The 12361-nt window shown below is 43.0% G+C and overlaps 2 protein-coding genes across 21 annotated transcripts in view; both read left to right on the top strand.

Annotated features, from left to right (window-relative positions):
• The window catches only part of LOC101938858 (protocadherin gamma-C5-like), a 415891-nt gene that overhangs the window by 210076 nt on the left and 193454 nt on the right, over positions 1–12361 (top strand). The window contains exon 1 of one of the 20 annotated variants that reach the window (XM_065555813.1): positions 141–396. The exons of 18 other annotated variants lie outside the window; for them this stretch is intronic. In XM_065555813.1, the coding sequence (XP_065411885.1) occupies positions 352–396 (45 nt within the window). In that variant the 5' untranslated portion in view covers positions 141–351. Of the gene's footprint in view, positions 1–140; positions 397–5311; positions 7730–12361 lie in introns of those variants that run through there. One more of the 20 variants, XM_065555792.1, reaches the window with a different exon arrangement.
• LOC122172209 (protocadherin gamma-B2-like) lies at positions 413–2925 on the top strand. The gene has a single exon (XM_042840745.2). It carries the CDS (start codon positions 475–477, stop codon positions 2923–2925), a length of 2451 nt encoding a protein of 816 aa, XP_042696679.1. The 5' UTR covers positions 413–474.

Genomic DNA, 12361 nt, shown 5'->3' with positions numbered 1-12361 from the left:
CTGTACCTACGTCCTGGCTTTTATCATATCATTCGAGCTGCAGTTCTCCGGCAGAGACTCAGAGTGCCGCTGTTGGCCAATAAGGCGCGGAGCTGCAGCCGGAGATCCATTGGAGCCGGCTGCAGTGTGATTGCTCAATCACATAGCGCAGAGCGGAGACAAAAGCGCACACAGCCTCGATGCTCAGAGAAACCTTCTATCTGGACTCGGATGCACAACTGGAGTAATAAAGGGATTTTATTTTATTTTATTTTCATCGCTGGGAATATTTACAATACAGGCTGGATTTTAACTACAGGATCTAAACTGAATAAAAGAGAAACGAAAAGAGCATAAGTGCAAGCGAGTGAGATGGAAACCGGACACATACAGACCGGATGGGCAGTCACACGGCAGGTACGGTTGTTTCCTTTCTTATTCTCTTTGTTCTGCCGGGCGGTCTCGGAGCAGATTCGTTATTCGATTCCTGAGGAAATGTCCAAAGGTTCCCTTGTGGGGAATCTCGCTAAGGATTTGGGGTTGGATGTCAGAGAACTGCCGCAGCGGAAGCTCCGTGTCAGTTCGGAAAAGCAATACTTCAGTGTGAATGGGGAAAATGGCAACCTGTATGTAAATGACAGGATAGACCGGGAGGAGATATGCGGGGAGACACCCCTTTGTGTCCTGGCATTCGAAACGGTGGTTAAAAATCCTTTAAATATTTACCTCGTGAATGTCGCAATCCAGGACATTAATGATAATGCCCCGTGGTTCATAAAGAGTGACATTGATCTAGAAATCAGCGAATCAGCACTGCCGGGTGCGAGATTTCGACTAGAATCTGCGCAAGATCCGGATTCTGGGATCAACTCACTGCAGAATTACCAACTCAATAAAAACCCCTCCTTTACCCTGGCAGTGAAAGAGAGCCCAGATGGCAAAAAGCAAGCAGAATTAGTCTTAGAAAAGTCTTTGGATCGGGAGGAGGAAAGTTCCCACCAGTTAATCCTGACAGCTCTGGATGGGGGAGATCCAGTCAGATCTGGGACAGCTAAAGTTAGGATTAAAATTACTGATGCCAATGACAACCCCCCTGTATTCACTGAACAGATCTACAAAGTCAGCCTGAGGGAAAATCTACCAAAGGGCTCCTTAGTGTTTCAAGTGAAAGCCAGTGACAAAGACGAAGGTTTAAATGGCCATATATCATACTTTTTCGACAGCATACCGGAAATCACCCGCAAATTATTCCATTTAGACCCTGAGAATGGAGAAATTACAAATACAGCGATCCTGGATTTTGAAGAGAAAAATGAATACATCATGGAATTGGAAGCCAGGGATGGGGGTGGGCTGACCGATCACTGCAAAGTTCATATAGAAGTACTGGATGAGAACGACAACGCCCCGGAAGTGACGATTTTATCAGTATCCAGTCCTTTTCCCGAAGACTCACCGCCAGGAACAGTGATAGTTCTGATCAAAGCTCTTGATCCAGATGCCGGACAAAATGGAGAACTTAGTTGTAGTATTCAACACAACTTGCCTTTTAAAATAATATCATCTTCTATTAACTACTACAAGCTCCTCACAGACAGCACCCTGGACAGGGAGAGAACTTCGGAGTACAATATCACAATCACAGCCACAGACAAAGGCTCTCCCCCTCTCTCCACCCAGAAAACCATCCTGTTGCAGATCTCGGATATCAATGACAACGCCCCTGTCTTTCAAAAACCTTCCTACACCGCCTATGTGCCAGAGAACAATCCCTCGGGGGGCTCTATTTTCAGTGTAGCAGCCTCAGACCGGGATCTGGACCGGAACGCCCGACTCACTTACTCCATCCTGAGCAGCAACCTCCAGGAGCTGCCTCTCTCCTCCTACATCTCCATTAACTCCCAGACCGGAGCTATCTATGCCCAGCGCTCCTTCGACTACGAGCAATTCCGGGAGTTTGAAGTGCAAGTGAAGGCCCAAGACGGCGGGTCCCGGCCTCTCAGCAGCAATGTCACCGCCAGGGTGTTTATTCTGGATCAGAATGATAACGCCCCTCGCATCCTGTACCCTTCCCTCGGAGCCGATGGCTCCGCCTTGTTCGAGATGATCCCTCGCTCGGCCGAGGCAGGTTATCTGGTGACTAAGGTGGTGGCGGTGGATGTTGACTCAGGACACAATGCCTGGCTCTCCTACCATCTGCTCCAGGCCACGGAACCGACGCTCTTCAGCATGGGGCTGCATACCGGGGAGATCCGGACAGCCCGCGCCTTTGCGGACAGAGATGCTGTGAAGCACAGGCTGGTCACCCGGGTGAAGGATAACGGGCAGCCGCCTCTCTCCGCCACAGTGACTCTCAACCTGGTGTTTGCTGAGAACTTCCAAGAGGCTCTTCCGGAAATGAGTGACCAATCGGGTGACTCGGCACCTCAGTCTGATTTACAGTTTTACTTGGTGTTGGCTTTAGCCTTCATCTCATTTTTATTTCTAATTACAATTATAGTGGTGATAGCCATGAAAGTTAGAAGTTCAAAAAGCTCCTCTATTCAGTATGTCAGGCCTGCGCTTTATTCCAAGGCTGATCCCAGATTCCTACCAGATTACGAAAACGGGACCTTGCCGTATTCCTATAATTTGTGTTTGGCTACAGACTGTGGGCAAAATGGATTTAACTTGCTTAAAAGTAGCGACCAGAACATTACAGCTGAGAATATCCTTTGCAATGACAACTCTGGGATTTTAGTTGTGAATAATTCTGGTTCTGAAGCACCCAAATCCGCGTCCGAAACTCTTCTCAAGGTGAGTTTTTGCATTAATGCGTTATTTAATTTACTGGGTCCTGGCTGTAGCGCTAATCTGCTTTCACCCCCTAGTAACAGTTTCAGTGGCTTTAATCATGAAATTCCGAAGATCAAAGAATTCCCCTGTTCTTCAATAAATCAGTTCTAATCTTTATTCCATCATGGCAGATCCCCGATTTCTACCAAACTGCGATGATGGGACTTTGCCATATTCTTATAAACTGTGTTGTGCTAAGGACGCTGGGAAGAATGAATTAAACTTTCTGATAACTAATGGGCAGAGTAATACAGGCGAGAATATCTTTTGTAATGACAACGCTGCGATTTTAATTTTACGCAGTAATTTTAGTTTAGAGGGCTCAACATTTGACACCCGAAGGCTTCCACCGGTGAATTTTTTCACTGACATATTCGAGGTGAAGTCTACACTTTGATTTTTAAGTGAGCACATTGTCGTGTGATATTTATGAAATTTATAGAGTCGTTTATATTGCGATCTTTTCAGAGTAATTCTTTTTTTCCCTTGTGTGCAATTGTTGTTATCAGGTGCTCCAAGTTTTAGTACCAAAGGATTGTCGGCACCTGCTGTTTAGTGGCAGATTTGTAGAAGCAAAAATTGTTTGTTCTATTCTATGCTATATAGATTCGTATCTTTCCCTTATCTGTGCAGTATCAGACCAACTTCCAATAGTGCATTAAGTATCTGTCACCTCTTTCTTATCATCTTTCCATGGGGAGAATTGCGTGTTTGTGTTTTGGCAGGGTTTTGATTTTGACTGCGATGTGACTGTGCATCAATGAGTTAAATTTTCCAGCCATAATTTACCTGCCTGGAATTTATGGCATGCTGTAAATATATTCCAATTCTTCTAATATCGTCTTCTAATGAGACTTTTCGGACATTTAAGGAGATACTTATTCAAATAATTATTAAATGAGTCATTTTTCCATTCAATTTCACAATGAGTTAACGTTCTTAATCATTAGGGAACATCAATACCATTTAAAATCAAAGCGTGTAACAGAACGCGGTGTTAAATTTAATCATTTGTCATCAACCAACTAATTTATTATGACTTCTGAAGAATCGTGATCTATGAATTTGCAAAGTTTGTTTAAACTAATTGATTAGGACATATCTAAGTCAATTAAAAAAACGCATTTCCTCCAGCATAAAAGTTATGGTAGCTAAAGAGGAATGATGAGAAAAGGACCGAATATGGTCACCTCTACATGAGGATTCTATAGTCCATCATACACTGAGATAGTTTTTCATTTCTCGGATTTAACGCCCTCTTAGTATCCTTCCCTGTCTGTATCACTCTGTGAAGATGAACATCTAATTCTGCATTAACATGTAGAAAACAAAACCGCTCGGGATATCTGTTAGGTCACCGAAAAGGAGCAAACATTGGGAATACCATTTATCTTTACTTAGTGGTATAATACAGCATGTAAGATATGTTAATTTGAAAGGTATCAGAGGGGTAGCCGTGTTAGTCTGAATCTGTAAAAAGCAACAGAGGGTCCTGTGGCACCTTTAAGACTAACAGAAGTATTGGGAGCATAAGCTTTCCTGGGTAAGAACCTCCCTTCTTCAGATGCAAGTAATGGAAATTTCCATTACTTGCATCTGAAGAAGGGAGGTTCTTACCCAGGAAAGCTTATGCTCCCAATACTTCTGTTAGTCTTAAAGGTGCCACAGGACCCTCTGTTGCTTTTTAATTTGAAAGGGACCGTCAGCTATTCCCATTATACACAATTATATATCTCAGGTATTCTGTTCTCACGGGTTGAAAACAACAGGTTTTATTGACAATAAGATGGAAATACAATGTTACAATTACAAATATCCCTTAACGTGCAACAAAAACGTGCCTGTGATATCATGGTTCTTCAAATCTCTATTTGAAGGGGAGTAAGGAAACTATAGGAGGCTCTGAATAATTCACAGGAAATGTGTACAACGCTTGGTGTTTTCATATTTGTATATCTTTGTGAGTCCCTGACACCAATAGACTTGCTTCATTCTGACAAAGAAAACTGTGACTGCGCACTCTAGTTATAAAGCTAAATGGCACATCGGGATTTCAATAGCACCGTGATCTTTATGTAAAATGGATAAGGAACTGTCCGCATTAAAACAACGTAATCGAAAACTCATATGAGTTTATTTCTAATATAAACATCACTCGGTATACATAGCGCTAGAGATTTAAACTAACAGATTAAAAGGCGGATTTTTAAATCATTGTCTGCAGTTATTGGTTGAGACTCTGAGCGCCGCTGTTGACCTATCAGGTGGAGAAACGCGATGAGAGATCCAGCCAGCCCAGCCCCGCAGTTACACAGCGCAAAACACTGAGAGATTACACTCACTCAGAGGGATTGTAAAGGGAACACGGCTGCAGGAATTTTATATAAAACAGCCTTGGTTAAAACATCAGTGGCTGCGGAAACAAAGGATTAAAGATAAGCGAAAATACTCTCAGCCGTGACCCAGGAATCGGAGTTCCATACCCATCGGAAGAGAAATGGCAGATACACAAAGGTTCCGGGTCTGCAAAAAGAGAGTCCAGTTCTATTTTATGTTGGCTACTGTTTGGGAGGCGGTTTCTGGGCAAATTCGCTATTCGATTCCCGAGGAAATGCAGAAAGGCTCCATTGTGGGGAATATCGCAAAGGATCTGGGACTGGATATAAAGGAGCTAACACACCACGAAGTCCGCATTGTTTCCACAGGTAGGACTCAGTATTTTGCTTTGAATCTTAAGAGCGGCCATTTAATCACCACAGAAAGGATAGACAGAGAACAGATATGTGGCCGGATCGAGAAGTGTCTCTTAATTTTTGAGGTTCTTATTGAGGATAAAGTGAAGCTTTTCGCAGTTGAAGTTGAAATCACAGATATTAATGACAATGCTCCCACCTTCCAAGCGAATGAGCTAGAGTTAAAAATTAGTGAGATTACAGCTGTGGGGACCCGGGTTTCCCTGCAGGAGGCGCAGGATCCAGATGTGGGAATTAATTCCATCCAGAGCTATCAACTGAGCAATAACAAACACTTTTCTCTGGATGTGCAAACTGGATCTGATGGTGTTACATATGCGGAACTAGTGCTGGAAAAGTCTCTGGACCGGGAAACGCAGACTGTCCATAAATTAACTCTCACAGCAGCTGACGGGGGAGATCCAGTCAGATCTGCCATTGCTCAGATCCGTGTTGTGGTTGTGGATGCCAATGACAATGCACCGCTTTTTACTCAGCCGGTCTATAAAGTGGGTGTTTTGGAAAACGCGCCTCCAGGGTCCTTGATAATTACAATACACGCCACTGACCGGGATGAGGGACAGAATTCTGAGGTGACCTTTTCATTTAGAAAAATTACAGAAAAGGCGTCTCAGATATTCCAGCTTCACCCTAGGACAGGAGAAATATCAACGATAGGTGACCTGGACTACGAGGAAGCTGCATTATATGAAATGGAAGTGGAGGCAAAGGATATTGGAGATCTCTCCGCCAGGTGCAAAGTTCTGATAACGGTTATTGATGTCAATGATAATACCCCGAAAATTGCAATCACTTCCCTGTTCAACTCAGTCTCTGAAGATTCTCCCCCCGGAACAGTAATCTCGATATTAAATTTGCAAGATGGAGATTCCGGACAGAATGGTGAGGTCACGTGCTCCATACCAGCCAACCTTCCATTCCGGTTACAGAAGTCATTTGACAATTACTATAGTTTGGTGACTGACACATCACTGGACAGGGAGCGGGTCTCGAATTACAGTGTAACTATCACAGCCACAGACCGAGGGATCCCTCCTTTATCATCAACAGCAACAATTTTAGTACAGCTTTCAGACATAAACGACAACGCTCCTATCTTCAACCAGCCATCTTACACTTTGTACATCACAGAGAACAATCCCAGAGGAGCTTCCGTTTGTTCCCTGAAAGCAAATGATTCCGACTTGGAGGAGAACGCCCGAGTCACCTACTCTATTAATGAAGGACATATAAATGAAGCTCCGCTATCCTCCATCTCCATCAACTCCGAGACTGGGGCTGTCTACGCTTTGCGCTCCTTCGATTACGAACAGTTCCGGGAGATTCGGTTCCAAGTGCAGGCTCAGGATGGGGGTTCCCCACCTCTCAGCAGTAATGTCTCCGTCACTCTCTTTATACTGGATCAGAATGACAATACCCCGCACATCTTACACCCCTCCTTTCCCACCGATGGCTCCACGGGAGTGGAGTTGGCCCCTCGCTCCTCCGAGCCGGGTTACCTGGTCACTAAGGTGGTGGCGGTGGATGCAGACTCCGGTCAGAACGCCTGGCTCTCCTACCAGCTGCTGAAGGTCACAGAGCCGGGGCTCTTCTCTGTGGGACTCCACAGCGGCGAGATCAGGACAGCGCGCTACTTTGTAGACAAAGATGCGCTCAAGCAAAGTCTGGTGGTTTTAGTGAAGGACAACGGGCAGCCCCCTCTCTCTGCCACGGCCACTGTCACGGTGGTGGTGGCTGACAGCATCCCCGAAATCCTCTCCGATTTAAGCAGCCTCTCAGCTCCTGCAGACCCCCAGTCCAGCCTCACCTTGTATTTGGTGATCGCTGTGGCTTCCGTTTCCTGCTTGTTCTTTACCTTTATCATAGTGTTACTGGCCCTGAGGCTCCGCCGGTGGAGAAACTCGCAGCTGTTTGACTCCTCGAGTGTGACTTTCAGTGGAGTTCCGGCCTCGCAGTTTGTGGGGCTCGATGGAGTCAGAGCTTTTCTTCACTCCTACTCACATGAGGTTTCTCTCACCACGGACTCCAGAAAGAGCCAGTTCAACTTTCCCAAATCAAACTATTCAAATACTCTGAGTAGTGAGCAAACTTGTGAGATAAAGGATCCTATTCTAGTTACTGAAGATTTAAACATTAGTAACGGGGATCAGACCTCCATTCAGGTGAGCTAACATAATCGGTCTTTTTGCTATTAGTTTATAGTATAGAAATTTAGTCTTCCTCGTGGACTGTGCAATTAGTTGAAAAGTACGGATTAAAGAGGACTGAATTTGCATTAGTGAGGTTAGTGTGAGTTCTGCCATTGACTTCAATAAGTGTAGCATCAAGCCCTCTGTGACTGAGAAAATACAGTGTACATATGGCTTGCTCTAGGGGAGGAGGGTATTATTGTGTCTTGATTACTTATGAATGTACCAAATTCAGGGTCCATTTTGGTCAATCTCAGGGTCATAGGATTTTTAAAATAGTAAATTTCATGATTTCAGCTATTTAAATCTGAAATTTCATGGTGTTGTAATAGTAGGGGTCCTGACCAAAAAAGGAGTTGTGTGGCAGAGGGGTCACAAGATTATTGTAGGGGGGGTTGTGGTACTGCTACCCTTACTTCTGTGCTGCTGCTGGCAGCGCTGCCTTCAGAGCTGCGCAGCTGGTGAATGGTGGCTGCTGGCTGGCAGCCCAGCTCTGAAGGTAGAGCAGCCACCAGCAGCAGCACAGAAGTAAGGATGTCATGGTGTGGTATTGCCACCCTTACTTCTGCACTGCTGTCTGCAGAGTTGGGCCCTCAGTCACTCTCTGGCCACCCAGCTCTGAAGGCAGCAGTGCAGAAATAAGGGTGGCATGGTATGTTATTGCCACCCTTACTTCTGTGCTGCTGCTGGCAGGGCATTGCCTTCAGAGCTGGGTGTCCGGCCAACAGCCGCCACTCTCCAGTGGCCCAGCTCTGAGGGCAGCACAGAAGTAAGAACAACAATACTGCAACTCTCCCTACAACTCCCTTTTGGGTCAGGACACCCAATTTCTCCCCCATGAAATCAGTATATAGGGTGAAAGCACACAAAAGACCAGATTTCATAGGGGGAGACCAGATTTCATGGTCCATGACGTGTTTTTCATAGCCATGAATTTGGCACAAACATCCTTTTCCTTTCTTATTTTAAATGAAATTACTCTTTATTGAATATTTGTTTTAAACAACATTATCTTTTTAAGATTTCTTGAGACCCAGTTTGGGAAGTTACAAATATACAGATATTTCTGAGTATGTGAAATACTAAGGTTAGTGGAAGGCACATTGATGTGATGTTGATGAGCTTCAAATCTACCCCACTGCAGGGACAACAATAATTTTTCTCACACAGTTAATTTAATCCCACTGTCATATGACTTCAATTTGTTTTTATTGTTGTAATCTAGAATTATGTTAGTGCAGAATTCTGCTGATTAATTAATCTGAAGTTCTTTGCAGTTGTCTGCAGCATTGATTTTCTTGTTTCCAATAGTCTGGCCTTTGCGAGTTAAATGTTGTGGGTGAAGATTTATTCATCAGGTTTTATTGTCGTTGCTTTTATTTTAATTAGAGATAAGTTCCGGCACCTGTTTTTAATGTTTAGAAAAGACAATTTTTTAAATTTCCATATAGAGGCACTGATTCAGCTGACCTAGCATCTTTAGTTCTTTGTACGTGGAATGAAGATATACTGATTGTCTCTAGAATCATATCAAATGAGAAGAAAAATGAAGGATTTATGTGGAAGTAAAAGGAAATAAAGTTGTGTTTGTCTGTTTATAAACAGTTATATAGATGTAGTTATATTTATGTATATTTCAATGTAGGTATCTTTCATTTGAAAATGACAATTTAACTTTATGTATGCAATATTGTAGAGCAGTGGTTCTCAAAGCTGGTCCGCCGCTTGCTCAGGGAAAGCCCCTGGTGGGCCAGGCCGGTTTGTTTACCTGCCACATCCGCAGGTTCGGCCAATTGTGGCTCCCACTAGCCGCGGTTCGCCGCTCCAGGCCAATGGGGGCTGCAGGAAGCAGCGCGGGCCGAGGGATATTACAAAAGAAATTTATCAGAGGCATATGTTGTATCCTTGCATCTGGTGATATCTTCTAATGAATGTGTTTACAATGAATAATTTCAGCATTCCATGTCTCATATTTGGAATTCCTCTGGAACATTTTAGTTTTGTCCAGAAGACAGTGTCTTCTTGGGACATGGCCTACATTTCAATGATGGAATTACATGTGTTATCTTAATCTTGAGTTACCTTAAAGCTTTTGATTCTTTGTATGTTGAACTGCTGTCATTAAGAACATCATAATATGTGAATAAGAACATCATCATATACATCACATTACAGCTTATATAGTGCCTTCTAACCAGGGATCTCACGGTGCATTACAGATAATAATTATTTAATTAAGATTCCCAACAATCCTGTGAGGTAGGAAATGTATATTCTACATATTTGACAGACGAGGAAGCTGAGACATGGACTGATATTGAGCTTTTCAAACTTCTAAACACATAAACCTATATTTAGGCATTAAGTGGGGGGCCGCGTTTGGTAGGTTCTGAGCTCCACAAATCCTAATGACATCAATGGGAGTTACAGATGCTCAAAATTAAGCTGTAACACTGCCTGCAGTGATTCAAGAGTGTGAGTACCAATCTCAGGGTAGACTGTTTGGAAAAGAAAATTAGTTTATTTACAAAGTTAAAGCAGGTAAATATATATACAAGATGAGTTATAATCTTAAATTTCAAAAGGTAAATGAATCTTATATAATAAGCAACCTCTATATGTCCTTTAGGGCTAATCCATGCTAAGCAGCTTCGGAATCTCTTGCTTATGCATAGAAATACTTCCTCCCCACACTCCAAGAAGCTAGTTCCTTTTGTTTGGGGTTTTTGTCCACTTCCTGCCATGTGCTCTAAACTGCAAACTCAGCTGATGGGAGGAGGCCACTTCATGGCACATCTTCAGGGGAAGGAGGCAGAACAACAACAGCGTCCTCTTGTTGATGGTAGGTAGGAAAATTCCAGTTGCAATATCTCACTATAGTCTGTTTGATATTGATAGACCTTTTCTTTTAGGAAGGGTGTAACAACTTCTGGTAAGATCAGCCGTTCACTTTAATTAATGTCTCTTTCCTGAATGATGATTTACACAGTCACAGAGGCTTACACTACAACCACTTAAATATTACCTTGCAATATGGGATACAGATGTTATAAGTGAGATTAACACGTGCAGCAACTCACAAGCATTCAATGAATTCTGCTACTCCTAATGTAGCCATTTGGCTCAATCAACTTCAAGTGAAATTGTAGTTGCTGCTCTACACCAGCCATATGAAAGAAGAAGAAGAAATTCTAAAAACTAAACACATTCTTATCATTCTAATACTTTTTTTTAACAATACTGACACACACATGAGCCACACTGATTCCAGTTATATATTTGTCAGTGTGAGACTTGGGGACCTTCACATCAATTGGCACATGGTTTGCCAGCATCACTTATTTATATTTATAATGATGGATTTACATCTAAGTTAGAAAATTTTGCCCTAAACAGCTTTCCAAATGTCACACTGTCAAGCTGTCTGTAGTGAATCAAGAGCATTACAGTTGGGTTCCAAAAGGTAGTACAAGCTGCTGTAATATGCAAACCCTATATTTTCTCTAGGGCTAACTCAGGCTAAGCAACTGGGGGTCCCTTGCTTATGCTTAGAAATTCTGACCTCTCCAAAGTGCAAGCAGCATAGAGATCCATTTTCTTTTTGCCTGGGATTTTTATTCTCTTCCCCTCAGAGTTCAAGCTGATGGGATGAGTTCATGCTCATGTCTCCTCTTCATCGGGGAGTGGGGAGAGGAGTGCAATTAATGAAGTATTTGATGTTTTACAATGCCTCATTTGGTTTCAGTGGGCCTTCTTGAGGGCAGGACCTAACACCTTCTGTGGAAGTCAGCATTTCACATTAGTTAATGCTTCTTTCCTGTTTGGTGAGTTACAGTTACAGAGGATTACAATGCAAACACTCGATATAACCTTATAACATGGGGTACAGATGTTATAAGTGAGATTAATACGTGCAGCATCCTACAAGCATTTCATAAAGTCTAAGCACTAAACACATTCTTATAAATTTAACTTCTATTTTAACAATGCTAACACACAGGTGAGCCAGTCTGGTTTTCCACTATGTATTGCTCAGTGTTCAGTTGAGACCTAGGGGCCTTGGAATTAGATGGTACCTGGTCTGCCAGTGTCACACACACAGAAGAATTTTGTGTTCACACTGCTGCTTAACTTAAATAACTCCTCTCACTCCCTGATGTATTTATAGAGAGCAATCATATCTCCCCTCAGCTTTCATTTGGTTAGCCTAAATAAGCCAAGCTCTTTCAATCTCCTTTCATAAGGTAGGTTTTCCATTTATTGTATCATCCTAGTAGCCCTTCTCTGCACCTGTTCCAGTTTGAATTCATCTTTCTTAAACATGGGGGACAGATGAATTCAAACTGTTCTTAAACATGGGATATCAGAATTGCACACAGTATTCCAGATGAGGTCTCACCAGTGCCTTGTATAATGATACTAACACTTCCCTATCTCTACTCAAAACATCTTGCCTGATGCATCCTAGGACTGCATTAACCTTTTTCATGGCTGCATCATGTGGCTGGCTCATACACATCCTGTAATCAACCAGTACATCCTGGTCTTTCTCCTTGTCTGTTACTTCCAACTGATAAGTCCCCAGCTTATAGCAAAAATTCTTGA

This window comes from Chrysemys picta, chromosome 8, assembly GCF_011386835.1.
Source record: "Chrysemys picta bellii isolate R12L10 chromosome 8, ASM1138683v2, whole genome shotgun sequence".
In the NCBI taxonomy this organism is placed as follows: domain Eukaryota; kingdom Metazoa; phylum Chordata; order Testudines; family Emydidae; genus Chrysemys; species Chrysemys picta.
The sequence above is the reverse complement of the archived record's forward strand: the minus strand, read 5'-3'. Positions and strand labels throughout refer to the sequence as shown.

Bases quoted from the DNA above. Each gene is read 5' to 3' on its own strand.
- LOC122172209 (XM_042840745.2), top strand. From the start codon at position 475: ATGTCCAAAGGTTCCCTTGTGGGGAATCTCGCTAAGGATTTGGGGTTG.